The sequence below is a fragment of the Mustela erminea genome, chromosome 11, assembly GCF_009829155.1.
Source record: "Mustela erminea isolate mMusErm1 chromosome 11, mMusErm1.Pri, whole genome shotgun sequence".
Classification (NCBI taxonomy): domain Eukaryota; kingdom Metazoa; phylum Chordata; class Mammalia; order Carnivora; family Mustelidae; genus Mustela; species Mustela erminea.
In genome coordinates this window covers 33,514,913-33,541,355 of record NC_045624.1, presented here as the reverse complement: position 1 = coordinate 33,541,355, position 26,443 = coordinate 33,514,913, and the positions used below count along the sequence as shown (strand labels likewise).

Below are 26,443 nucleotides of genomic sequence, written 5' to 3'. Positions count from 1 at the left end.
AGCCATAATACTTTAAAATACATTTGACCCTGTACTCACAGGTTGAGCATTCATTGATTCTACAAATATTTTTTTGAGTGCCTATTGCACATCAGATTTTATGCTACTATGATAAGTTCTGGGGATATAATTATGAACAAAACAGACATAGCCCAGTCTTCAAAGGTTCACAGTGTATTAAGAGATACATATAACTAAACATATAATTGTAACACAATGTGATAAAATTTTTAAAGTAAAAGGTATCTCAAAAGCAGGCAGACAGACATAAAAGAGAAACAAGTCATTCAAATGAACATGTGTGCCTCTATCCAGTAGCCATTTATGTGGGTAACAGTGGTGAGGAAGGTGAAACATAGTCCCTCTCCTTATGCAGCTTATGGACAGGCAGAAGAGACTGATTTTAGTCAAATGATCACATGAACCACTGTAAATTCTCAAGTGCTGTTAGAATAGGAAGGAGAGATACACAAGACTAAGAGCCTGTGGACAGAAATTATCTAGACAAAAGTTAGGGATGATTTACCCGAGGAAGGGATGGTAGAGCTGGATCTGGAAGATGAAAAGGAAGTAATTAGAGCAAGAGTATAGACAATGTATTCCAGGAAGGTGGAACACCATGTGCAAAGACCTAGATGGGAGGAGGGAAGATGAGAAAAATGCTTGAGAGGAGTGAAGCGTGAGGAAGCAGAGAGATTATGGTGTGGTATGATACTGAGGAGGCCAGTTGGGTCAATCCTTGCAATGCTTTTAGGTGTACAAAGGTGTCTTACTTTCTTTATCACAGGGAAGGGGACCCTAGTAGTTCAGTTAAATGAGTTCTAGCAGGGTAAAAGGAGAGTCCGGGCAAGCCAAATGGGTTCCTTGAACTAGGGTCATGGGATAGGGGTGAGGGATCACATGGAAACAAGTAGCTGGATTTCAGAGATGTTTAGAAATGGATTAAGAAATCACCTGAGTTTCTGGCTTAAGTGAGAGAATGGATAGTGATGCTCTTCACAGAGAAGACTGGGGTTTTGGGAGGGACAGAGAATCATAATTTTGATTTTGAACACATTGAGTTTGCGGTGTTTTGAAGGTATGAAGTAGGCAGCCAGATACAGTGGTCTGGAACTCAGAAGTATGCACTGTGGATGAAGCCAGTTTGACATTTACACTTAGATAGTAACTAATGAGATGAGTTGGGGGGAGATGTACAGAATTAGAAGATGAGAGGGCCTCGAAATGAACATGGTGGACTCCCACGCTCTAATTACACACCAGGTAATCAATTCTGATTCTAAACTCTAGTTTTCCCAAGATTCTGTTTTTTTTTTTTTTTTTTACACACTTTGCAAGAGTTCACTTGAAGTTTGTATATGTTACACAGTGGAGTAAATCCTCCTTAATAAAATCATTATTTGTTTTTCCTATTTCCAAAGTGATATATTCAACTCTTTGATATACAGACTTATTTTCCTAATCCAAGTGCATTGCAACTCTCCTTATCAGTCCTTATCAGTCCTCAATCTTTTAACTGTAATTCCAGAATCCAAAAATCTCTGAAAATCAGAAGTTCATTTTTGTTTTTGATTTCAGTCTGGTGCAAACCCATTTTGTGGCAAAATCAGGTCTGAAATAAAGTAAGGCTATTTAAAATCTTTCTTTGTCTCACTTAAAATAGATACTAGTCGGCATTTCTGCAGATACATTAATGTGTTTGAGTATGGTATGCCATTTTAGGACTCTCTATATGTACTGTATCTGAAATACTGAGAATTCTAAAACACATCTAGCCCTAAGTTTTTGGATAATAGATTTTGTACTCTTTTTGTTTATTGAGTAAACAGCCTGCAGAAGGGATTTTGCTATAGGTTTTAAATAAATAATATTATTTAATTATACACTATCATAAATAAAAAACTTGAATGGGCCTCCACAGTTATTTTTAAAAACTTCAGCACAATATTTAACTTCATTTTATTTTCTGAAATGATAATGTTTCAAAAATCAAAATTCATATTGAAGAATACGTTATCTCTTGGGGAACTAATGACATGAGGAAATGTCCTTTTTGATTCAACAGACCAAGTGAATGAATAAAAGATGTGTTTTTCCTTTAAAAAGAAAGAATGAGGGGGGAGCGCCTAGGTGGCTCAATGGGTTATAGCCTCTGCCTTCAGCTCAGGTCATGATCTCAGGGTCCTGGGATGGAGCCCTACATCAGGCTCTCTGCTCAGCAGGGAGCCTGCTTCCCCCTCTCTCTCTGCCTGCCTCTCTGCCTACTTGTGACCTATGTCTGTCAAATAAATAAATAAAATCTTAAAAAAAAAAAAAGAAGTAAAGGTTCAGGTGTAAGATTATATTTTGATATTAAACATATTCATATGTAGTGCTTTTAAGCTGCGTTTAAATGAGATAATACTCTTCCCCAAAGCTTTCAGAAGTTTCTCATATAATTAAATTTTTTTCTGTAAATGTAGAAATATAAAAGTTAGTTGCTTAAGCTAGATTCAGTAAAATGTCTTATATTTTTTTAAAAGTTTAACTGCATTAAAGCTTAAACATTAATATTTATTAAGAGAACTTTTATAAGTCCTCTTTGCTTCAGAAACCAACAGTTGTGTTTAGATGATACTTTATACTTCACAGTTACTTTCAACTTAAAACAAAGCTCTCATGTAGTGGTTAAACGTACTTTTTTTCATCCTCAGTATAGTGACCTTAAATCATTTTCATTATGAAGTTGTAAATGTTCTTTCAAGGATTCAGAGAATAAAGGAGAAACAAGACTGACTTCTTTAAGAGGTCTTGTTTCAAATATCTTAGAAAGTCACGAGTGAATTTATTTTTAATTTTACATGTTCTAAAATAGATTCAAAACCATCAATAGGAACTCCTAGGACAAAATCCAAACCTCCCTATAATACTTGCATCGTTTGCATCATTCTGTTACAAATGCATTATATTTTTACATTTTTAATATATCTCAATGGTTAGATTTGGGATAATATCCATATATTGTCAACTTATACAGACCTTGTTGTAAAACAAACTCACAGGTCTCTTAAGGTAGTTGAATTTATAACAAATTCATACATCTTTTTGTGAGAATAAAACGATCACAGAGGTTTATTCCTGAAAAAAATTCTAAACAATTTAAATGGTTTTATACTATCTCAGGCTTGAAAACTTTTTATGTCCTTTATCTACTTTATGAGTTGATATATGATCATCAATTAATGAAGTCATTTTTATGATAATAAAATGTCATCATTAGAACTGTGGTATTCTAGTCTAACCATTTTCTAAAGAATACGATTGGGGCATTTTAGGTAGTTAAATATTAAAATAATCTAATTGAAAATGAGACTTTGAAATTACTCATTTTGATTGACAAACTGCAGAAAATGGCTTTGTTTCATAAGTACATTTCTATCACTCAATTTTTATAGTTATTACTAGTATTTCCAGGAAAAAAAGGGCAAAATCTATATTGTCTTTATTTTACTTAACTAGTAAATAGGATGATGTCTGGCTCTCTGTGTTTCAGATGCATCTGTTATTACTTTATCTACTTTAATCAAAGTCCTCCAGCCATCATGCCTTCATGTAGGAAAGACCTTCAGTTACAGATTGTTGCACACAGTTTCACCTTCCCATTGTCACTGAAGAATAATGTTCCTTTTGAATCAAAGAAACATACTTCTGTCGCAAATTTTTTATAGTTACAGAAAGTACCTGGCCATGAAACATTAATTTATCAAGAAGACTGATCATAGGACCTCATGGACTAAATGAAAGTTCAAGAATACCGTATTAGGGTAGCCACTGTCACACGTGGAATCCAACATTCCAATGGTCTGAGGAAGAACTTCTGTCTTCACTCCATTGATGAAGAAACAGAAGCTCAGATGGGCTATCGGACTTGCGCACAATCACTCAGACGAAACAGTGAACTCTACTTTACATCTTTTGATTGCAAGTAGGGTATTCTTTCAACTACAAGGTATTTATTACCAGCTTGCAAGGATAATAAAAATTAACTCCAGCCTCCATTATTAGAAAAAGATGTGTCCTATATCCATAGACAAGTATCCACCAGCTGACTCTGGTGGAAAAACCTTTGCAGTTGCTTCCCCATGATTAGTTAAGTTTGATTTGGTTCACTCAGGATTTTATTTTTGTGTTTCACTTTGTCTTGTAACTCTCACATGATGTAAGATCTGGCTTCTCTACACAGTATGGGACAATGCTATAGTTGAAATCTACCATCAGGAAATACTAACTTTAGATGAGTATTTCTTTTTTTTTTTTTTATTAAAGATGTTTTGTTCCACTTTTCTTTAGATCTGGGTGTTTAATGTACACTGTTCTGAAGAGTCCTAGCCCTCTTCCCCAGGAAGTTTCCTTATATTATCTTTACTGTTACATAAATGTTTCTTTCCTAAAAACATCTAACACCTTTTCTTGATAGAGAACAGGTGGATGGGGAAGGAGGAGGTGAGGGGGGCAGAAAATACTATTTTCACCTTGGCTTGCTCTAAATAAGTATCATGACTATCCTATTTGATTTCTTTAATCTTCTTGCTCTGAGGAATAAATTTATGATATAAGCAAATACATATAAAAAGTTGACAAGAGGTGAAATAACAAAAAACTTCTTTGTAAGATTTTTTTTTGTGCGTGTCAATTGCTTTTGAGAAATAACAAAAAACTCAAAATGCTAGTTAATATTGTAGCTTTGAAATATGTGGAAAATATTTACTGTAACTTCAGAGATGAAGATCCAGAATTGTATTTCCATTCTAATTTGAGCAGACAAAGCATTAAAATAAAACCTTTTCATTGAAATTAAATATATATATATATACAAAATTAGTAAATATACTGTTTTAGTCTTTTAAGCTTTTATCAATTATTTTCAATTATTCTGTGGTAAGTAAAACAATGCTTCCCTCATCAAAGAAGTCCAAGTTCTAATCACCAGAACCTGTGGATATGTAACCTTACATTACAAAGGGATTTTGAAGGTGTGATCAAATTAAGGATTAAGGTGCAGCTGAGAGGCTCCGCTGGTCGAGGATGGTCAGTTGTATCAGGACAATGGGGCAAAAAGCACCTCTACCAGTGAGAACTGACAGAAGTAAGTAAAGACTGGACAGGGAGGAAACAAAGGCCCAAAGGTGAGAAGAGGGGATAGTTGTATATTAAGACTCAATCAGACCAAAGAGAAAGTATGAAGAGTAAGAGAGCAAGAAAGCTGGAAGGCTGAGGCCCCAGTTTAGGACATTGGATCATCCTCTGAAATCCCCTGAAGAAGGTCCTCCACAGAATCTGTCCCTGTCAACTTTTACATTTTCATTTTTCCTATCAGTTCTCACTACCTCTCTGCTTAAGGAAACCAGCCAACATCCCCATAAATGTCCCAGCTTCTTAACACGGATCACTTGCTTGGTCATGGCAAAAATTCTACCATAAAAGATTTATTGGTGAAGTGTACTATCAACCATGCTTCCTCTTCTCAATGGGAAATTATCTCCAAAAATTGTAGCATCAAACATGGTCTTAATTTTCTCATTTACTGCTTGTAGAATATCTTATGATGACAAAATGGTGGACATTTGTTAACTTTGAATATGATATTTCCATGAGACTAAATAAAAAACAGTCGTATATTACACAGATAATTTGGTTTCTGTTTCCACCATTTAATAACACCATCATTGTCACAGTTTATGTGAGTCTTCTCTGTCACTGAAACTGAATTTTTAAGTATGCAGCTACAAGCTTATAGGGTAAGCAGACAACTGCCTGGAATCCAAAGACAATAATAAATAGAATGAATAAGACACAGTATACTCTATTTTATACGTTATTTTACTATTAATAGAGCACTTTTTTATCCACTGATCCCTTTTGTGATCTCATATTTGGTCCCTTATGATTCTAATCCCTTACTTTATGCATGTTATTGATGAACTAAGGCTCAGAGAGGTTAACCAAGTTATAGAAGTGACACAGTTAAAAAATTAATCCACATATGCTCACACCGTACTCTCTTCAAAGTTAAAAATTACACTAATAATCATAATGACAATAATGGCATAAATTGGTAATAAGTATAGTGAGTAAGTAAGTGTTGCTTTGTGTCAAGCGCAGAGCTTGGATTACCTTGTGTCAGGCAATCCTCATAGAAAGCCACTGAGGTGAGCAGCCTAATTCTCTCTAGAGGCGAAAGTGAAGCTAGAGGCTACATTAAGGAACTTTGAAGCAAAGCGAAAGTTCAAATCCTCGCTGGTCTCACTAACGAGTCTCTGTTCCTCGTCAGAAGTAATTATTAAAACATATTTTTTTGCCTTTAAACTTAACAAAATATATTCTAATTCTTAATACTTAGTGCTGAGGAGGGAACAATGCAACAAGTACCCAGGTCACTTACTACTAAGGAAGTAAATTTGTGCAATACACTTGTATAACCTAAGGAAATAATCCAAATGTGTAAAAACCCTGAAGCATCAAGATGATCATTGAAACATAATTAATAATGATTCTATAATGTAGAGCACATGTAATATTTAAATATACATCCCAATGGCCTCTCTATAGCATTCTTTAAAGTGTGAGATTTGATTTTGTTCTCTCTTTTACTCAGATCAAAGGGCTTTTTTGCTAAAAACATTTAATCATAAAATGACTAAAAAGTATAAACTTTGAAAACAAAACTAAAGTAAGCTTCCTTTCCCTCAATTAATCACAAAATTCAAAAAAAGAAAAACCAAAACCAGAATGATACATCAAGTGACTCTAAAGCAAGGGAAAATATGACTAGTAAGCAAGTTATTTTAGGAAAGTGTCATAACTTTAAAGTCTTTACTAACACTGTAGCCCTAACTTCTACCTAATCTTATTATTAAATACATTTAATAGAAGTACATGAGTTAGCATCAAAGTTCCAGACATTTACTAAACATTTCCATGTCCGTGAGTAAAGCTAGAATTTTAGGAAGGTTAAAGAGCAGCACATGAATAAGTGTTTCAAACAAGAACAGGATATTTCAAATTCTCAATGTAAACATATTAGGATATTCAACCAACATAAACCAGACCATATAAAAATGTGCTTACAGCAGATAAAAACCTCAATGTGTTCTTCCCCTAAAAATCCAATATTGTCAGGTGAGAATAAATTATTCTTCCCATCCTTATCGTGTTGTCTTGTCCAAACCTCGGAGCTCATTTCAAAGTAAATTTCGAAAAGGAACACAAGTGTAGATATATAAGGTGGCTTGCTTTCAGAAAGCAGCTCAAGTAATAATGTCAACCAGATTCTCTTGCATCTGACCAAGGGTTTTGTTTAGTATTTTATTTTGATTTTTTTATTTCTCTTATACATTCTTCTTCTTAGAAGAACTACTATTAGTGGCAAGGTCAACTTGGCCCTTACCACAAGTCACTAATGACTGAACTGGTATCCTGATATCTGAGAAGTCATTTGCTGTCACATATCTATCATCAACCCTTCAGAAGAGTTACAGAGTATGATGCCTTATTAAGACTTGGCCAAGTTAGGGTAGAGTTTCAATCCTATTGAACTCTATATGTGCATAGGGAAAAATGTGATTGTTTTGTAGCCTATAAATATATTGCTAACTCTAGCAAGCGACAAGACATCTCACTCCAGAAAGTCAAATGCTGCAATGTGTCACTTTCAAATTTCTCCCGCTGGTCCCAGGAAAATAGGTACAGATTTCAAATAAAGTTATTTAAAGTGATTCTGGTATACAGACACCCACGTCCTCCAGAGTTAAATCTCTCAGACTGTCTCCAGTCAATCTGACCACTTCAACCTGACAGGCAAGCCAGTCAAATAAGCAGTCACAGTGGGCCAAAAATCTGTCAGAATGGTTTGCTTCACTGGTGATTACTTTTTGACTGACTTGAGCAGTCAAGTAATCAAAACAGTCAAACCAGGTTTCCCATGTATACATAGTTTTAGCCCTTCCTGTGTTAGTAGTAGGTAGGCCTTGTTTATATATTTTAAAGGAATTTTATTAGGTTACACTGTTTAAGAGAAACAAGACAAAAATGTTGTGAGCAACTAGTTAGACAATTAGGGTTCTCTTCAGAGTTGGTCCTCAGCTTCAGTGCTGGGGAGAAAAGGCTCATTGGGCCTGCCAGAGAGCTACAGAAGGGGACAGGGGAAAGGCAGCCAAGAGAAAAGCACCATGGAAGCAGGAAGGACCCATATGCCCAGCTCCTAATATTTTTTGGTTAGAGGACTGAGACCTGTGTCCTGACAAAGACTGGGTTAGTTTTACTTTTGGAAACAAAATAAATTAAAACACTTAGAAAGAAACCAATGTAGGGTTAGTCACATAGATGTCACTGTTGACTGGTTTTCCATTTTAGTGTGACTAGCCATTCTTGTCAAAAGAAGGATAAGTTTTAAGAATCTCCTTAATTAATTTTAAAGTGGAGGTGAAGGCAATTTAATTTCTCAGCTTGCACGGATGACAACTTAAAATTACAGTCTGATGTTTCAAAAGCACTGTTAGAGAAGCAGTTGGAATTACAGGTTTTGGAATCAGCCTACCTGGCTTCAAACCTGGACTCCTCACTGACAAGCTGTGTGCCTTTGGGCCACTCAATTTCTTCCCAGTATGTAAATACCCTTATCTTAAAATGGTCACAATAATATTACTCAATTCCCATAATAGTTATGATTACCAAATGGCAATAGGAAGAAAACACTTTCAATAGGATAGAGTAAGGAAGACTTGCCATGGAGAGGCATCCAACCAGAGGAACAAGGTCCAGCTCAAGTTCACCAAAACTATGAGAGCATCTTATTCAAATAAATTATTTCTATAGAATACTGGACTTCTTTTATACCAGCATCTTAAGCTTTTTAAACCTTGTCCCAATTAATAGTTATATTATTTAATATCTTTATAATTTCTAGCAACAATAAGCATATGGCTAAGGTCTCTAGGTCCTCATTCTATGCTGGCATTAAGCAAGGTGCTTCAACACCACTTTCTCATTTATAACCTTGAAACCTAATGAGGTATTTCAGGTTTCCACATAAAGAAACTGAGTCTCAATCAAATTACATGACCTGTCTGGGATCAAACAACTGGTTATTACAGAGCTGGTTTTGAAACTTAACCATCTTTAAAACCTATGCTCATTCAAATAGGTCATAAGTGACCTATAGTGTAACAACTATCTAATTACGACCAACATATTTCTGGTTCTTCCAGCAAAGAAAAGTAGTTGATACTGAATATTTGGGACTTCCTAAAGAGAAACATTTGTCTATTGGGCCTCTGGAGGTAGTGCAAGTAAACACTGACTTATCCAGAGCTCATGTTCTTTCCCTTTTCTATACTGCCGCTTTGGGTTTCAGAACAATAAAACAAAATGTCTGGAATACAAAATTCATATATTCCAGAGAACTTAGAGCTGGGCAGCATTTCAAAGACTGGTTGAGTTATCAAACACAAAATAAAATGTCTTATTAATTGAAAATGGCTGGAATGTCAATTAATAAGCTGAAAACTGAGCAACAGTTGTGACATCAAGACCATTTCATGCTGTTTTCTTGGGTGATTTTTCTGTCATTGATAGAAGGAGTAATCTCAGATGATAATGTGCACAAAAGTCTTTAGACTCTGAAGGAGCATGAATGAATGATACTTCTGGGAAGAGCCCAGGCTTCTAGCTAAAACTCAACATAGGAGGGTGCAATCCAACATACAGGATTAATATCTCAGGAGACTTGCCCGAGGTCAGTTCATCTCTCTGTGATGCCTTATCCTCTAGATGGAAATAAAAACAGTGAACTCTCTTAAATGTGCCCTACGGTCTGATTAAAGATTGAAAAGGTCTCTAAAAATCCACAGCACTCCCAGGGAAAAATGCTAAATATCATTATAATTATTACACCAAATGCCATAATTTGGTCTCCTCAGATTCCCTTTTTATGTAGATTCCATCACACTCTGACTTTTGACTTTTTGCCTCTCTGACCAAATCTCCAATGACAAAGCAAAGGGAAATGTTGAGGCAATTAGTGGGAAATGGAAGCAATTAATTCCCTTTTTTAGTGGAGACCTGGCCTCTGTGAACCAGTTTAACCAAAAATAATCAATGACCTTTCTCTGACCAAACTGAAGGAAATCTACTTGATATTTGTCACTGGTTATCCATCTACTGCTTCAACATTAATGAGTCTTTTCACTTTGCCCCTTTCTTTTATGAAATAGAGCCATCTATTCTGGTCCCTTGTTACCTCTGCAACTGCTATTTTTGCAAATCTAATACCGTCAAAGACCTCGTTATCCATGTGTAAGCCTGGAAACCATTTTTAGCATAGCATGGTTTCTGATTTCCCCCAACCTTTCTCCCTTGAACTGTTTCCCCTTCTCTGCAATAAAGGTGGGATTTTGTTCAAAATGAATGAAATAGAACAACAAAGAAAGTTTAAATCTAAAAGTGACAAAAAAAAAAAGATTATATAATTTGCTTGTGTCTAAGCACCTAGCAGATCTAGAACCAAGTCGCTGCCCCATCACTTACTCATTGATTACCTTGGCAAAGTTACCTATCTTCTAAAAAATCTCATTTTTTTGCTTCTGAACAATGGAGATAAGAGCACTTGCCTCAAGGGTATTTTCAGGTTCAAATGAGGTGATACATGCAAAGCCTTTTGCACCGGATGAGAGCCTGATCAGTGTTAACTTTTATCAACTGGAGAAGAGAAGAGTCCAGGTATATAGCTGCTTTTGATATTCATGAAAACTCTTCTAAGATGACTGCTACTCAAGTAGGAGTAGTTAACAGTCATTGTTTCCTTTTTATCCCAAAGTAGAGAACTTACTATTTTAGCTTATGCATTTATTTTATAAATTCTTTCCTTCTAGCATATTCTGGAATATCTTTGCTTACTATTTTGTTGTTGTTGTTTGTTTTTGTCTTGAAAGAAATACATCATAAGCAAATGATCAGAAGTTTTGTCATACATTTCACTGGGTGTCCTCAGTAAGGTTGAATATAAATGAATTTAGATACTACTTAGTACAACCAGTATTTCATGTTGAAACAAACACAAATGTGAGTGAATTGGCACTACCTCCCCAGAAAATATGGAAAAACAGAAATGACCTATGAAGAAAGACAAATTAAAAGTTACCTCCCAAATTATCCAGAGTTGCTTCATGCTCTAGTTCATTTTGCTCTGAGAGCTCTGTCCTAAGTTTGAGTCCTCTGAGCCTGTATTTAAGAAAGGATATTGAGGGGGGGAAAGGGGCCAGAAATACAAGATAGTAGTCCATGGTTATGCTTTATGCTCTTAATATCTGTCAGAAATGTGAGATCAAAGATCCCATAGGGAGAAGAAGAGAGGTCCTCCCTTTGGCTCCGACCTAGATTTCCAATCTTAGAGTTCCCACATCCAATCTAAGTTTGAAATCCCAGGAGTGAATCCAGAGCTACTCTTCAGGCACAGGAGACCTAAACTTTACTACCACCAGACCCCTTGTCCTTCACATTCAGTCCCAGCCCTAGCCCTTCACTCTCCACATCAGATATTAATTCAACTTAGAATACTCAGAAAACCCACCCCCTCCACACACACACTTATTCAAAGTCACATGGCAAGTTAGAAGCGAATGCTGAACTCTAACTTCCCATTTCAGTGTGATCTACCAACACTAAACCAGGCAACCACAAAGAAATCTCTGAGTCACTTGCAAATATTTGCCTGGCCCACTGGTTTGGGAGCTAATCCATGTTCAATTTCAGTGGTTATTTCTATAGTGGAAAATGACACAGCCAACCACCTTTGATTTTCTTATGAAGTAGGTTCTGTCATATTTTTAGCAAAGCACTTGCCTTCTGTTCTTGCCAGAGGTGCAACCACTTTGCAAAGTATTATGCAGAGGCACATACTTGTCCTTTTTCTCTTAAAGCAGATACAGGGGCACTATATAAACAAAATCTAAAACTAATGGCTCTAGTCTTTCATCCCCCCAAAGTGTGTTCCAAATGGCCAGAGATATCCAGCTAAAACACAATCAGATCAAGCTACTCCTCTTGTTAAAATCCTAAAACCCTTAAAAGCATAGTTATGGTCTGCCCCCATCTTAACTCTCCAGCCCTACTTTATGTTATTCCCCACAATGATCGCAAGCTCTAATCAAAGACCCCTGGATGTGCCATGCTTTTCACAACTCTGCACATGCTAGTCTTTTTGTCTGATGCCTTTCTCCTATCCTTTGCCTGCCTAAAGAATAGCTAATTATTTTTCAAGGGTTCTTTGAACCCTTCCCAAACCCCCAGACTCATAGGGAATTGATATATACTTTTAAAACTTTGTCAGTGTGATTAATTGTTGAAATGCCTCAAATACTCATTGGCAGGTACCCTATCTTAGGCATCTTTAGCATCCTTAAAAACTAGTGTTGCACCTGGTACAATCCTCTGCTTATATACCTTCAACTTAGCCATAGATATTAACTAAGTTATCACTGAAGACAAAATTATACATTTTCTACCTTCTCCAGAAGACAGTGTCATCAGTTATCTCACTGAGCAGACTCACCCATTGGTTTGTTCCTACTGTAAGAGTGGATACACTCTAAGAGTGGATATTCTCAGAGTTTTCCAAACACTATAACCATACATGACCACAACATGTCAAAAGTCTAATAAGGAAAAAAAATGGTTGTTTGCAATAAAAATAACAATAGATGTTTTATAATTTGAGAGCAGAGAGAAAGTAAAGAAGGTTGAATATACTTGTGGGAAAAAGTCTTGAAGTGTAGATCTAATTCTGTGGAAAGAGCAAATCATCCATCATGTGAAAAGAGCCTTGCATATGTGAAGGATAAACATAAGCTATAGAAACGAGAAAGCAAATTGTCTAAATGGAGAGAAACATTTGCAAGTATGACCAAAGGATTAATGCCCTTTTGGCCCAAGAGTAATTAAGAGGAAGCCTAAAAGTTTACCAGAACTTAAAGTCTGATGGTAAAAAAATGCTGCTGACAAAATTTCTATTGCAGACCTCGGGTTGTTCAATAGGTTCAGATCCTTTTGAGTCTGTACAAGATCAAAGGGAGTAGAGATTATAAACATCTTAGCTGCTGAGATACTCCTTGCAGACACCAGCTGAGATCATTGCCTGTCTGTAGACAGATTTTCAAAGTAGTAGGTACTGGTCTAGATTTTGGTGGGAGTAGGGAAAGATGGTGGATGGAATGAGTTTTTGGCAAAGGGAAGTTAAAAGGACAGAACAAAATATTTGATTGAAGAGAGAGAGCGACCCCTAGCTCAAATTCTTATTTGGATGGAAATACATCTCAGCAAGCTGAATATCTTTCAGAACTTAATTTGTTCATGTGCATATGAACTTCTGTATTGGAAACATGTTCATAAAATAAGAAATAAAAAAAAAGGAATAAAAGGGAGGGATAGTAGGATTTTCTGACCCAGTAGAAAAACCCAGAAAATGAATCACATTGTGTGCTAATATGTAGGTAAAGGAGAAGTCTTTCAGAAAAGGTAAGAAATTATTTGTAGATACTCTTCCATGGTAACTCCTGGGAATGAACATCAGGGAACATAAGAATCCTTATTAAAACTCAATCTCTACTTCCTAGATCTATTTCCTTCTTGCCTTTTTTTTTTTTTTAGTCTTATTTTATGAAATCTCACTTAGTCTTCAAACCTGAAGAGAGAAAAAGAAAAACAGCAACCTAATGCATCTTTTAGATCATTAGGTCCAACCTTCCATTGTGTCTTGAGAGCAATTACAACATCAGCAACAAGGGCTTTCTCTCCTTGACCAATCTGTTCTTTAAACTGGTTACCTAAGGAAATTCTACAACCTACCTTACTATTTCACTTTTCAATAATACAGATTCCCCCAATTTTTCTGACATTTAACTTAAACTACCTGTAATACATTTTCATACCATTCTTCTTCTTTTTTTTTTTTTTTTGCTGATGAGTAAGCGGCCAGACTTCCCATGCTCCAATGAAGAATACACTTTAATAGAATCATAGAATTATGTATTCACTAAGCTCTCACAGGCAAAGTGATGTCTGCAAAATCTTCGATATGTCTCCAAACACCTGCACCCCAGCCCACAGACTCCTTAATGGGCTGGTAATCCACACCTCTATAAAATAAGTAGTATACAGTAGTTTCTTGCTACTCATTTTTTCTATAAGACTGTTGTTAAGCTCTCCCCTCATAGCTTGTGTTTTTGAAGACACTTGTGGTTCTTCATGCTTTCCTCACACATCTTCAGCTCTATGCTTCACAGACTCTTCCTACTGATCTTAGTAAACACAATCAGTAAAACCTGAGCAGGAACTATATGCTACATTTTACATTTGTTTCGTTTACCAAATAGCATAAAATTTGCAGTCTGCTATTAGTAAACTTCACCTCTTTAGATCTGGTATCTCTCTGGTGCTTAATCCAGTATTTCTTACTAAAAGAGTTACATTTATCTCTGTAAGAATCTGGCATGTCTAACTGACTTCAGATAATTTGATTTGTACTTCGATTTCCAAAGAGTTGAATGATTGCATTTCCACATGTATAATTATGATTATTATTATACCAATATCTATCATTATCCCCTTTGAATCGTATTTCATTAGTTTATTTGAAATGATTGTGTAAGAATATTACATTTCTTTCAGTTTTTCCTTTCCTATTTCTTCTTTTTGACTATTCAAACCACTGTTTTCAAAATTGTTTTCTACTTCCACTGTGTTAATTACTATAGTTTGTGAAAAATTCACTTATGCTAGATATTTACATCATGTTTTAATGTCTATAATTATTTTGGTTGTTTAGAACTTATTACAAACCCTGTGCCATAGTCATTAAAATTCAGCTGACGCTTAAGAAACGTTTTTCAGCTCGTTTCATTTTTGACATGAGCTCCAAGTTTCAGTTCAACAAAATATACTCATGCATTTAACTGTTCTACTGCTTTGTAATGAAACTGAAAATTTAAAAAATAATATTAATAATCAAAACCATAAAAATAAACAACATGGAAATTACATATATTCCATTTGTTTTAATAGCGAAAAAAGATCTTGTATTCTCAAAATGGAGATCACAAATTTGGCCTCTTCAAGGTAGTTTCCACCAAAAAAGTGAAAGATTTAGTATTCATTCAAAGATAACTTGAAAATATAAAGCTACACTTAGATTCATCTAGAAGAGAAGTAAAGCAGAATGGTCTGAATAATTTTGATAAGAAATCCCCATTCTGTTTCACTTTGCTTTGTTGACACAGTCTCTGAATAGGAAGAGGTTATTTTAGTGTCAATGTTAAATGAAGTTTCCTGTAAATAAGTTACTAATTAAGCTACTTGGGATGAATTAAAGATTACTTCAGGTTTATTTTTTTTCTCAAAATGTCTATTTTCAATGAGAACTTTAGGGCAATATTGAAAATATAGGATTATAATTCACAAGAACAAATATGTAAGAAATAAATGTATACATATGTGTGTAAACAGATACTTGATCTTCAGGTCCCTACCACAACTCTACTAATTATAACAATTGAAAACTTTACTACAAAAAGTTGTTGCTTTGAAATATTTGACATCTCCTATACAAACTTTTCAGATCCAAATCTTCATTTAAAAAACCAGAATAAGTTTTAATCCTGGAAAAATAACATACACTAAAGTACTATGTGGTGTTAATTCAGCTATGAACAGAACTCATATTTTCTTACTGTCAAAAGCCAATAAAATATATATTGCTAAAATGTAAACAGAAATTAACATTTACTCATAAAATAACATATAAGATGCAATAAAATGTTAAATCAGTACAACTTAGTAAGTATATAAGAATATTAAACTGGAAGAAGAAATTGCTTTGGTTATCATGAATTAAAACAGTGATTTCTAATCTTGATTAAAAATAAGACATTAATAAAGTTTCAGATATATGTTACCTAGATTATAGCAAATCACAGCTCATGATACCTAATGATCACACAAGATGAAACCATAAGTATAAACAAGGCACACATATCAAAGTAAAATAAGTATTGACTAGACTTGTCTTCACAGTTTGTTTTAAAGTACAGAAAATTAACCTGCCAGTTTAGTTACCTGCCAGCAGTGATTGGATTCTATCAGTGTTATCACCTCTACAAACAGCACCAAATTATCATCCCTCTTCCCTTAACATAAGCAGCATGCCAAAAGAGACAACCAGAGTAAATGATCTGATCATGAATAATGAAGAGTTAGGGCTGTTTGGAATCCACTTAGTTGAGGAAAGAGAAAAGAGAAGTGGCTCATTAGGGCATTTCCTGAAACTTGGTTGGAATTTCAGTTAAGGAAGAAGAAATGACACAGCAGTTTCAAGTAGGGGGGACTTCCTTTCTTTATCTGAAATATGCTACCAATTTGAGAAACAGCACTCCAAAAAAACTACTCTACAGTAGTGTGGTCACAGTAAAAACTCTCCATGAGCCCATTATTGCCCCGTAATTAACATTTCTTCCTAGCATATACACGAGCAGCACATGGCTGTTATCAAAATGCACTAAGATCCCACATCTATTGCAACATGTTAAGTTTCACAGTTAACAGTTCTTCAACAAACTGCCCTGTCCTAATTTTCAGGTTTTAAGAATTGCAGTTTTGTTTAGAGCACTAATAGATTTTGAGTTTTTGCTTAAGGCTATCAAATTTCCCATATTTCATATAATCACATTTACCTTAAATATGATTTTGCACACAAAGTGACTCCAGGTTAATTTTCATCTTGTCCAAGAATATTTTATTTTCCTATGTTGGTGGAAGATATATAATCTAGCTTATAAGATTTCTAGTAATTTTTTTTTCATATTCCAGCGTGATCTGTATTTTTAAGGAAGATGAGCACTGGTTACTTACTGCCTTTACAAATGAAATTTTCAAAAGGTTTCTTTTTATGTATTAGTTATCTGCATGAACTTAGAAATCTAAAGATGCAACTTTGTTCCCACACTATAATTTGTACTGAGAAAATCTACACTTATTCTATAAACTCATACCATTTGCTTACTTTATCTAAATCTATATTTTAAAACAATATATGAAGTAAAGCATTCCCACTAATTACTGAAGTTTAATGCAAAGGTTACATTCAGATTTCTCTTGTCTTTCTGCTTTGAAAGTTCATGCAATTAAATTGACATTTATGTTTTTCAAGGAGTGGAAGTTATGTGAAAATATCTCAGCACTTTATATCTTGCTTGAAGAACCGTAAAATTATTAGGAAAAAGTTCTCTTGTTGTCAGTAGCAAAGTTTGGAGTCATCATTTTCCAATGATGTTATCATACATTTAAATTTCTGAGGCAATGGAAGGAGTAAGTATTTAATTTAGAACAAAACTCACTTAGATTCATATTATAAATAAAAAAATAAGATGGATAAGAGACATTGTTAAGAAAGAGAAACACTTAGGGCTTTAATTCATATGAGAAACTAGTTCAGATTGAATCACAGTTTAAAATACATTTTTGTGATTCAGAGGGTAAGGTTTGAAGCTGTATTACTATATGAGCATACATTTTGGTTTTGAAAAGTTGTAAATGCACACATGACTATATACGCCTGAAGAAACTGTTTATCTCTTTAAGAGGTCCAACAGAGGAGTTACATTAAAAATATATATATTTTTACCTATAGTTTCTATACTTTATGTAATAAACATGTACATTTTTGGATTAAAATATAATGTTAATGTAAAAAATTAGGTTATACATCAAAACATTTAGGGATAGCATACTACTTGTGCGATACTGTATTATGAAGAACACATGGGACGCCTGGGTTCCTCAGTGGTTAAGCTTCCAACTCTTGATTACGGCTTAGATCACGATCTCAGGGTGGAGCAATCAAGCACGGAGCCCCTCCTAGAGCTCCGCAGCTGCGCTCAGAGCAGAGAGCCTGCCTGTCCCTTTCCCTCTTGCTTCCCCCGCCCCAGCGCTCATTCTCTCTCTAACTAACTAAATGAATAAATAAAATCCTTTAAAAAAAAAAAAATCCATGTTTGGTGTCCACCCCTGGCTACTGATAACAGTGAGCCAAGCATCTTTTCAAATTCATAAGTCCCTTTCACAGGCCTTTATGTTAATGAGGTAACTCGGTGGGCCCCTAAATAGCTTCAGGTGGGGGCTGGTTGCCACAGGAACGAACCATGTGATTAAAGGGTTATCTTTCTAAGTCACAGATTCCATCATTTTCTTTTCCTTACTTACAACCCTCAGAAACTTCCTATTGCTTGAACTTGGAATCCAAATTCACTAAAATAGCTTACAAAAGTCTTCACAACCCAGTCTGAGTCTGGACTTCAAGCTTTATTAGAAACATCCTCCTATCCTTCTGCTTAGAATGTCTTGCTGCAAGATCTCCTTTTTTCAAGTATAGATCATATCTGACCTTCTGTTTATGGTATTCTTTTGAAAGACAGTGAAAGAAAGTGAACTTGTGTGTATGTGTGAACAGATGGAACTTTACACATTTTTCTATGATGTTATGTCAATATATTTTAATACCAAATATATTTATAAATTCTATATAATATCCTTCAAAATTCTAGTTACTTTCTATGGATATTTTTATTATTTACTAAGGATAATAAATGAAAAACGGGCAAAATATTTTTAAACTAAAAAATAGGGAGAAAGTACTTGAAAAACAAGATACTGAACACATTATAAAACTACACTAACTAAAACAGTTTACTTCTAGTATATAATAGAAAACTCAAATCTTCTGCATTTCTAGAAATTTAGTATATATTGAAGGTTGTATGTTACATTAGTAGGAAATTGATACATTCCACAACAAATACTCTAAGGATAAGTGACAATTTGTTGAGAAAAAAAAGGGAAGAGAAATAGAGAGAGACTCATACCTCTATTACACCAAAAATCTAATTTTAAAACCTTAATATTTAAACACAAAAATTTCAAAACATCACTTAGAAAAGTGAGTGATTATTTTATAACTTACAGAGTAATATATCAACAAAGGACTCTCCAACATATTTGATTACATAAATATTAAAATCTCTCTAAGAAAAGAAGCATTCTTTTATAATTTGACCAAGCAAAAACTGGGAAACTGGGTTTTTTTGTCTGTAGCTAGAAAACATATACTAGGTGGTTAATTGTCACCACTACATTATAAATGTTTATTTTCTTTTTTTGTTTTCTTACCTGAAAATGTGTTTATTGCTGGATTGGATTATAACTCTTTCTTCTTTTATTAGTAGTGATTCTAACTTAGTTTTATGACACTGAAAATTATGTAAACTACATATCTCTGACTTAACCTAGGCAGGGAGTAAAGAATATAGAATAATTAAGCCCTCAAAATCTATCAATCACTGTTTTCAGGCTGCCTCCCAGGAAAATCAGTTCCTAGACACATCCTGCCCAACTTACACGCAAGCAAAGTGGATTCTGTCACAATGAGGGCAGCCCTCTGACAAAACTGCCATTGCAGGCTGTTGGGAGACAAGCTGTCATTCACTGAAACAGTAAGAGGTATGAGGAAGTATAGATAGAACACCAATAGTCTCTGCTCCAAGTTATTTAGAGCTAGTGCTATCACACACTAGACAGTCTGTATTAAATACTAAGCTTTCATGTTCTTTACATTAACCTTCCCATCAAAACTAAACCCACATTTCCTCATTTATTCATTTGTTAATAAGTTTCTATTGGATGCTTACCATTTATCGGGCACTAGGATACAAAGAGAAACATGGTTCTCACCCTCAAGGAGATTAAAATCTAATAGAATTTGAAAGATAAATCACCCATGGTTAAAAATAGTTAAAAGACAGAAAAACAGTAATTTAATGGGGTAAGATTTAAAATAACAAACAAAAATAATATAAGGAATGAAAGGATTGTTTTCTTTTGTCTGATTTTTGTAGGAAAATAGGATATTGAAATAAGAAATATGATGAAAGTGGAGGATGGTGGGTTTCTAAAGTCAAACATACTTGGGGGTATTAAGGTAATCAATAGTATATAATGCTTAAGTTAAATAATGTTAGCATTAAAAATATTAACAGATCATGGGAAAAAAATCACTGCTTGCCAAATGGCAGTTAATACTTTTGGAAAGGGACTCAAGAGAGTAGCTCTACAGATCGGTAAAAAGCAGAATAGAAGGGAGCATATTAGCCTTTCAAAAAGGAAAAACAACACATCTGTTGTTAATTCAGATTGCTTTTATAGAAGTCTTGAAGATAAAAGGTAAAAACCTTTTTAATAGAAATTGATTTTCTAACTATACACCTGCAATACTGAGGATATTTACGCTCATAAATATAACTCTTTTCTTACCGACAAGTAGCTTCGTTAAAAACAATCACTACTTCACAGAAGACTTCCAATTTGATAAACACTGAGGAAACCTAGTTTCTCTCTTAAAAATAAATCAAATAAATCAAAGGAAATGATATATCTCTCCTAAGAAGTTTGGAAAGAATGTCCAAGATCAATATTACGATAGAAAACAAACAAAATCAGTTGTGAGTAGGCAGAACTGAAATTTATGTCAATTTATGTCACCCATAAATAGGAATCATGCTTTTGGAGAGATTAATAATATAATTCAGTCACTTGGCAAATAATTAGCATTGATTATTTAAAATTCTGATTTCATTATCAGTTTGGGAAAATGTAAGTTAGAAAGTTAGTATCCCATGTCTTTATGTCATAACTCCAAGTTTTGCCTGAATAGTGCTTAAACAAACACCAAATGATCTTGAATTCTGATACTTGAGAACTACAGACCATTTAACAGACAAGAGTTAATCCCACTAAAATATGAACATCAAAACTTATCTAGATTTCTACTATTTTATTAGCATACAAGCAAGTATAATATTTGTAAACTTTCAAAACATAAAATTGCACTTAAGTTTTATCCTATCAGAGTTATTATTCCTTAACCAGAAGGAACCAGTTACAAGGGCTGTGAAACAGCAGTAAAATATGCATATCATTATACAATTGCAGCAGTAGTTATTTTTTACTTTTATAAAATACTTTCCATCTACCTCAGTGAACTTCAGAAACATTAACTCATCAATCCAACTGTATTAGCAGAAGTGCATGGACTTAATCATTGTTCCATGATAAATGGGTAAATTCTAACAAGAGAATCAAATGACATTTCCAAGTTTTTCTGTCCCCAACAACTCAGTTCTGAAGAACAAGAAGTCTCTGGAAACCTTTAAGGCAGTAATATAATTTAATTCTTCTATGATGCCAAAGGCTTTAAGATTTCCCTAGAGTTGATATTTGATCTTGATCTTGATCTTGGCATACACTAGGGTATTAAACAAGAACCAGCCCTTCTGAAAATTATGTAGTAGTCAACATTTGTCTTTAACATGAAATCTCTATGTCCTTTTCCCTTTTGCCAGATAGGTACCACGATTCCTTATCATCTGCCAATTTTTCTGCTATCTAAAACTATTTTTAGAAGACTCTCTAACTCATTATCCACTTTATTCACTAAGATATAAATGACTGATAAGACTTAAAATATTCTCCCTCCCAAAAGCATTTGCATTTGGAACATAATGAATCTTTAAGGTAAAGAGGGAAGATATATTTAAATTTGTGAAGGAATTATTACATATAAAATTCCAGAAATCAAAAATATTCCATGGAGACTGCCATCTAATTTGAGCACTGTTATGCTCAGACTAGACAATGTATTATCCATAAAATAAATAAAAGCATAAAGCTTCTTCCTTTATAATGTTAGGATATTTCAAGTAAGACACCATGCCCCATGACTGACATTGCAGCTCACTAGAGACTGGAAAAATGACAAGTTCTCTACAGTCTTCCAAAATCATACAGTTGCTCTGTATCAGCCAGGGAAGGATAGGATATGTTGTTGAAACAAACAACTCCAGAAAACCCAGAGTGTTAAAAACAAAATGCTCTTTCATACTCTACATGTCCAGTGTGGAATAGGAGAGAGCTCTATGCCACAGTTACTAAAGGACCCAGCATTATGGAAACCCCAAGTCCATATATGCTTTCAATACCACCGAGGCAGGGAAACAAGATGTGGAGAACCATATATACACATTTTTTAAGTTTCTGCAGGAAGTGACTAATTTCTGTTTATCATTCATTGGCTGAAGCTATCAAGGGCCATGCCTAGTTCAAAGGAAATTAACCTGCAATCCTCCTATGTGTTGATGAGAGAGAACAGGGATATTTGTTATTAGGGCCAGTGACTATAACATTCTCTTAATAGCCTTCAATATATCAACTTTTCCCAGGGAATTACTCCTCAGTGAAGGTGTGTTTTTCCTTAATGTCACCTAAGAATTTCAGTCCACCCAGTAAGAAGCTGTGAGCTTTATTCTGAGTCATTTCACTATAAATACCAATAAGAGGAGAGACTCAGTACAGAAGAGGAGGGGAAACAGACAGATAGATGAGAATGATAATTTTGATCATCATGATTTGGAGAGGTAAGAACTAAAATAAAAACAAACTCTGTGTATAAGCATATGTGTGTTTGTCAATATTATGATGTTTGTTCTCTATGCCAAAACACCTTCCAGGATCTATCTACATGGGGGAAACTGTCATCTTTCAGAGACATTTCACAAATATATATTTTGTTACAAGCAAAGATAAAGTTTTCCTGAAGAAACTATAATAGTTGCAACAATACACTTATGTTTAAAGGAAGAAAACCTGGAAAAGATAGTAAGAGCAGAGATTTGGAAGAAGAAAATGTAGAAATATTTTTCCGTTTTTCTGTTTTGAGGTTGTTGTTTCTTTTTTCATTCCTTTAGAGGTTTTAAAAATGCCCATGTATGCTAAAGAATATTCAATGCACATCCCTTGTTTTAATTTATAATTTTTCACTGATATTTTCATCTATTATAAAACTATATTCTGACAAAGTAAAATAAGAAGAAATGGAAGAAGGGAGTGGTCTAGATGTGAACTGAACAAAAAGAGTAGAATAAAGTAAGGTGTAAGTGATCTGTTAAAGATAATTCCTACTCTTGGTGACCTCAAAGGTCACTGGTATCTAAATTCACTTTGGTCAGTAGGTGCTTCATGGTATGGGAATAAAACAAAGAAAAATGAGGCTTGCAGGATTTTAATAAGGATGTCAACAAATCCCAAGGAAAATGATTACATTGGCAGGAAGAGTGTTGTTGTTGTTGTTGTTGTTTTAATGGAATCTTGGTATCTTAGGAAGTAGCCAGCATGATTTATTCTTATTTCCTGATTTAAAAAATAAAATATAATTACATGTATATCATATGGGTTCAGAAGAAAGATGCCAAAATAAATATTCAAAACAGCATTTAAAATAACTTTTCCCTTAAATTTCTACAAGGACATATAAATTAGAAATTATAAATGGAAAGACTGCTATTTTAATATTGATTTTATTTTACAATTGCATTTCAAGCACTTCATTTTTATTTATTTTCTCACACTGGATTAAACATTGATTATAATATAATACTGAAATTGCACAGTGTTGTGGTGGTCAGCTTTGAGTGCCTGGATCAAGGACACTGAACCCAGCAAGTACAAACATGGAATCACACATCCACAACATCTAGCCACTAATATGACGATCAGTGAAAACCATCCTACACATTCCAAACTACCTTCCCAACTGCACCCTTGCCATTTGGAACCCATGCAATAGGATTTAACCCAGATTTGCAATACCCCATGTTTGTGAGAATATTAGGCCAAATGGTTAAAAAATTAACTTTGGATCATTCACTTTTATTTTGACAGAGAGAGAGATTAGATATACTGCTATGGTTTAGGAAATTTAGAATCGAATATGTTACTATGTAGAGGCTTCCTTCAAGGGAAGGTTAATACTTAATTTCCCAAGATACTTAGTTCCTATAGCTTGAGTATCTATCTCTTGTGAAACTTAAACAAGAAGGACCTGTTAAATCTGGTAACTGAAGTATTTCTCAAACTGTAAATTACCGGGTGTGTCTAAACACATCAGTTGCACTGGATGTGAGCTCTGAATTGCCTTATCTTTCCATAGAACATTTCTATGGGTTACATTCCCCATATGATAATGTTTCTTTTTGTTTTTTTGATAATCTAATGAGGAAAAAGGAGGAGAATATAAAAAGAAAAAAAGAAATGAAAATGTAATGAACTTTTAAAATGCTAGTGAAAGTGGCAGACTATCATAAAATACAAGCCAAATACTCTTCAAATATCAGTTCTACATTCAGGTAATTTGGGTATATGGACCAAGTGCCGGGACTTGCACTAGGTGGTGGTGTTTGTGTGTATTGTAGAAAACGTGATTTTTTTTTTTTTAAAGGTAACACACTTCAGATATTAAAAAGTTAGGAGACTGTAAAATTCAAAGCTTTGAGAAGTTCCTATGTTAAGTAAGAGAAAAAGAGTTGGTAAGTGTCAGTAACCATGTTGGTATATCTGAAATGTGTGACAAGTAATAGTGTGCTCAGAAGTAATTCTTTTCTCCTGTGTGTAGATCTTGCTAATCATTAGAAAACTGTACTTCATTGTCTGGTTTCAGTTCAAAGCAGGAAAAGCTGCGCTTCTAAAAACACAGGGATTTCACAGGTTTTGTGTCCTCTGCCATGTTCCCCTGTTTTGGATAACAGCTCTGAAACAAAGAGAACACACACACACACACACACACACACACACACACATAAGTAAAATGGCTGTTGGTGACTCTCACTTCTAAAAGATAGATTCATGATCAGACATTTCACAAAACAAGAGGCAAGTGATGTATCTCTCGCACAATATGCCGACCTACAACTGTTCATCTTCAGCTGGCAATCTGATAGGAAGCTATAAACCAGGTATTAGAGACACACAATAGGGTGACTAGAAGGAACAATAGTGAAAGTGGTGCCTAGTAACCTTAATTTTAAAGAAAAGAAAAAACAGGTAAAAGTATCAGGCACAATAGTTAGGTTTTAGATGTCTATATTATCAATTCACAGAGTATGGGAAGCAAAGTGAAAATGACATTTTAGCACAATGAGATAAATGCGATCCTACAGGTACCACTGACAGTCGGTACAATAGCATTCTTTTCTAGAATAGAACCACAAATGAACATGCTTGGTTACAAAAAAATATACATAATACAGCCTAAGCACTAGAAGTATGGCACTGCATATGAAGAAGGAACAACTAACTGGGTTACATGGGCTCAGGGAAACATTCACAATGTAGATGACCTGATAAAAAGAAGTGCTATGAGATGATACCACCTGATATCAAAAGTAAATTTGGAGTTCTTTAACTAATATTATTTAATTCTGAATATTAGGAGTTTTTAAAAATTTTTCCCGCTTTATTGAAGAGTGATGAAATAATTTAACTATGTGTATTTAAAATGTATAACGTAATGATTTTATATACTTACATAGCGAAATAATTACCACGATCAAGATCATTAACACACCCATCAACTCCCAGTCAATCCTTTTTTTATAGTGAAAACACTTAAGACATACTCTGAGCAAATTTCAGGTATACAAAACTGTATTGTTAACTATAGTCTAACTGAAAGCAGAACTTCATAATTAAATGGACAATGCTAAGTTCATTATTAATTTGCTGAAAGTTCATCTGTATAGGAGTATAAAACCTAACTAGGGATATAATGGCTTTTTGTTCAAAGTAATTAGCACAAACTGATTTGGAAGCTAGAACTAAATATTAAAAAAAAACAACAACAAAAAACAAAAACACCATCCATTCCTGAATCCAGCAGAATTCAGGACATATTCAGAAGTCAGGCAGGGATGATGGGAGAAAAGAGTAAGAGCAAGCCAATATCTAGGTCAATATGACTCTCTTCCCTCTAAATTTTGTTAATAACTCTTCATTAATTCAATGAAGAAAAGGCTGAATAAACTTTGAAACTATAAACTTGAATAACTTATTTGGGCTCCTTTTAAAGATAATGGTTATATTTTCCAAAAATCTAAAATAAACTTCCCTTACATTGAAAGAGAGGGCCATAATGTGTGCGAGAACTGATCACAAATATATGTACATTTGTTGCTAAAACTTGAATCTCTTTACTTGTTAACTCAAACTGCCTTGACTTCTCATGTTTATGCAAAACAGATTTTTTTGGAGAAAAAAAGAAAGGTACTGTAACATCAGAGGAAATCATCAAAGAACTAGTGGCAACATCTTAAGGCTTTTATCAAAGTAGTGAGGGAATGCATTAAAGCAACAATATCTGAAGCTTACATGTGATGGGACTACTAAATTTAATAGTGTATCTTATGAACATATGTGTATATAAAGATTTTTCTGTAAGAATACCCCACTCTGAAAGACTTTTTTTCCTGAGTAATAGAAC

General features: G+C 34.3%; 1 protein-coding gene across 5 annotated transcripts in view; it reads right to left on the bottom strand.

Annotated features, from left to right (window-relative positions):
* TFEC (transcription factor EC) overlaps window positions 1-26,443 on the bottom strand; it is a 175,205-nt gene that overhangs the window by 45,031 nt on the left and 103,731 nt on the right. The window contains exons 1-2 of one of the 5 annotated variants that reach the window (XM_032304338.1): window positions 16,148-16,317; window positions 11,177-11,256 (exon numbers count right to left, since the gene is read on the bottom strand). The exons of 3 other annotated variants lie outside the window; for them this stretch is intronic. In XM_032304338.1, the coding sequence (XP_032160229.1) occupies window positions 11,177-11,203 (27 nt within the window). In that variant the 5' untranslated portion in view covers window positions 11,204-11,256; window positions 16,148-16,317. Of the gene's footprint in view, window positions 1-11,176; window positions 11,257-16,147; window positions 16,318-26,443 lie in introns of those variants that run through there. One more of the 5 variants, XM_032304339.1, reaches the window with a different exon arrangement.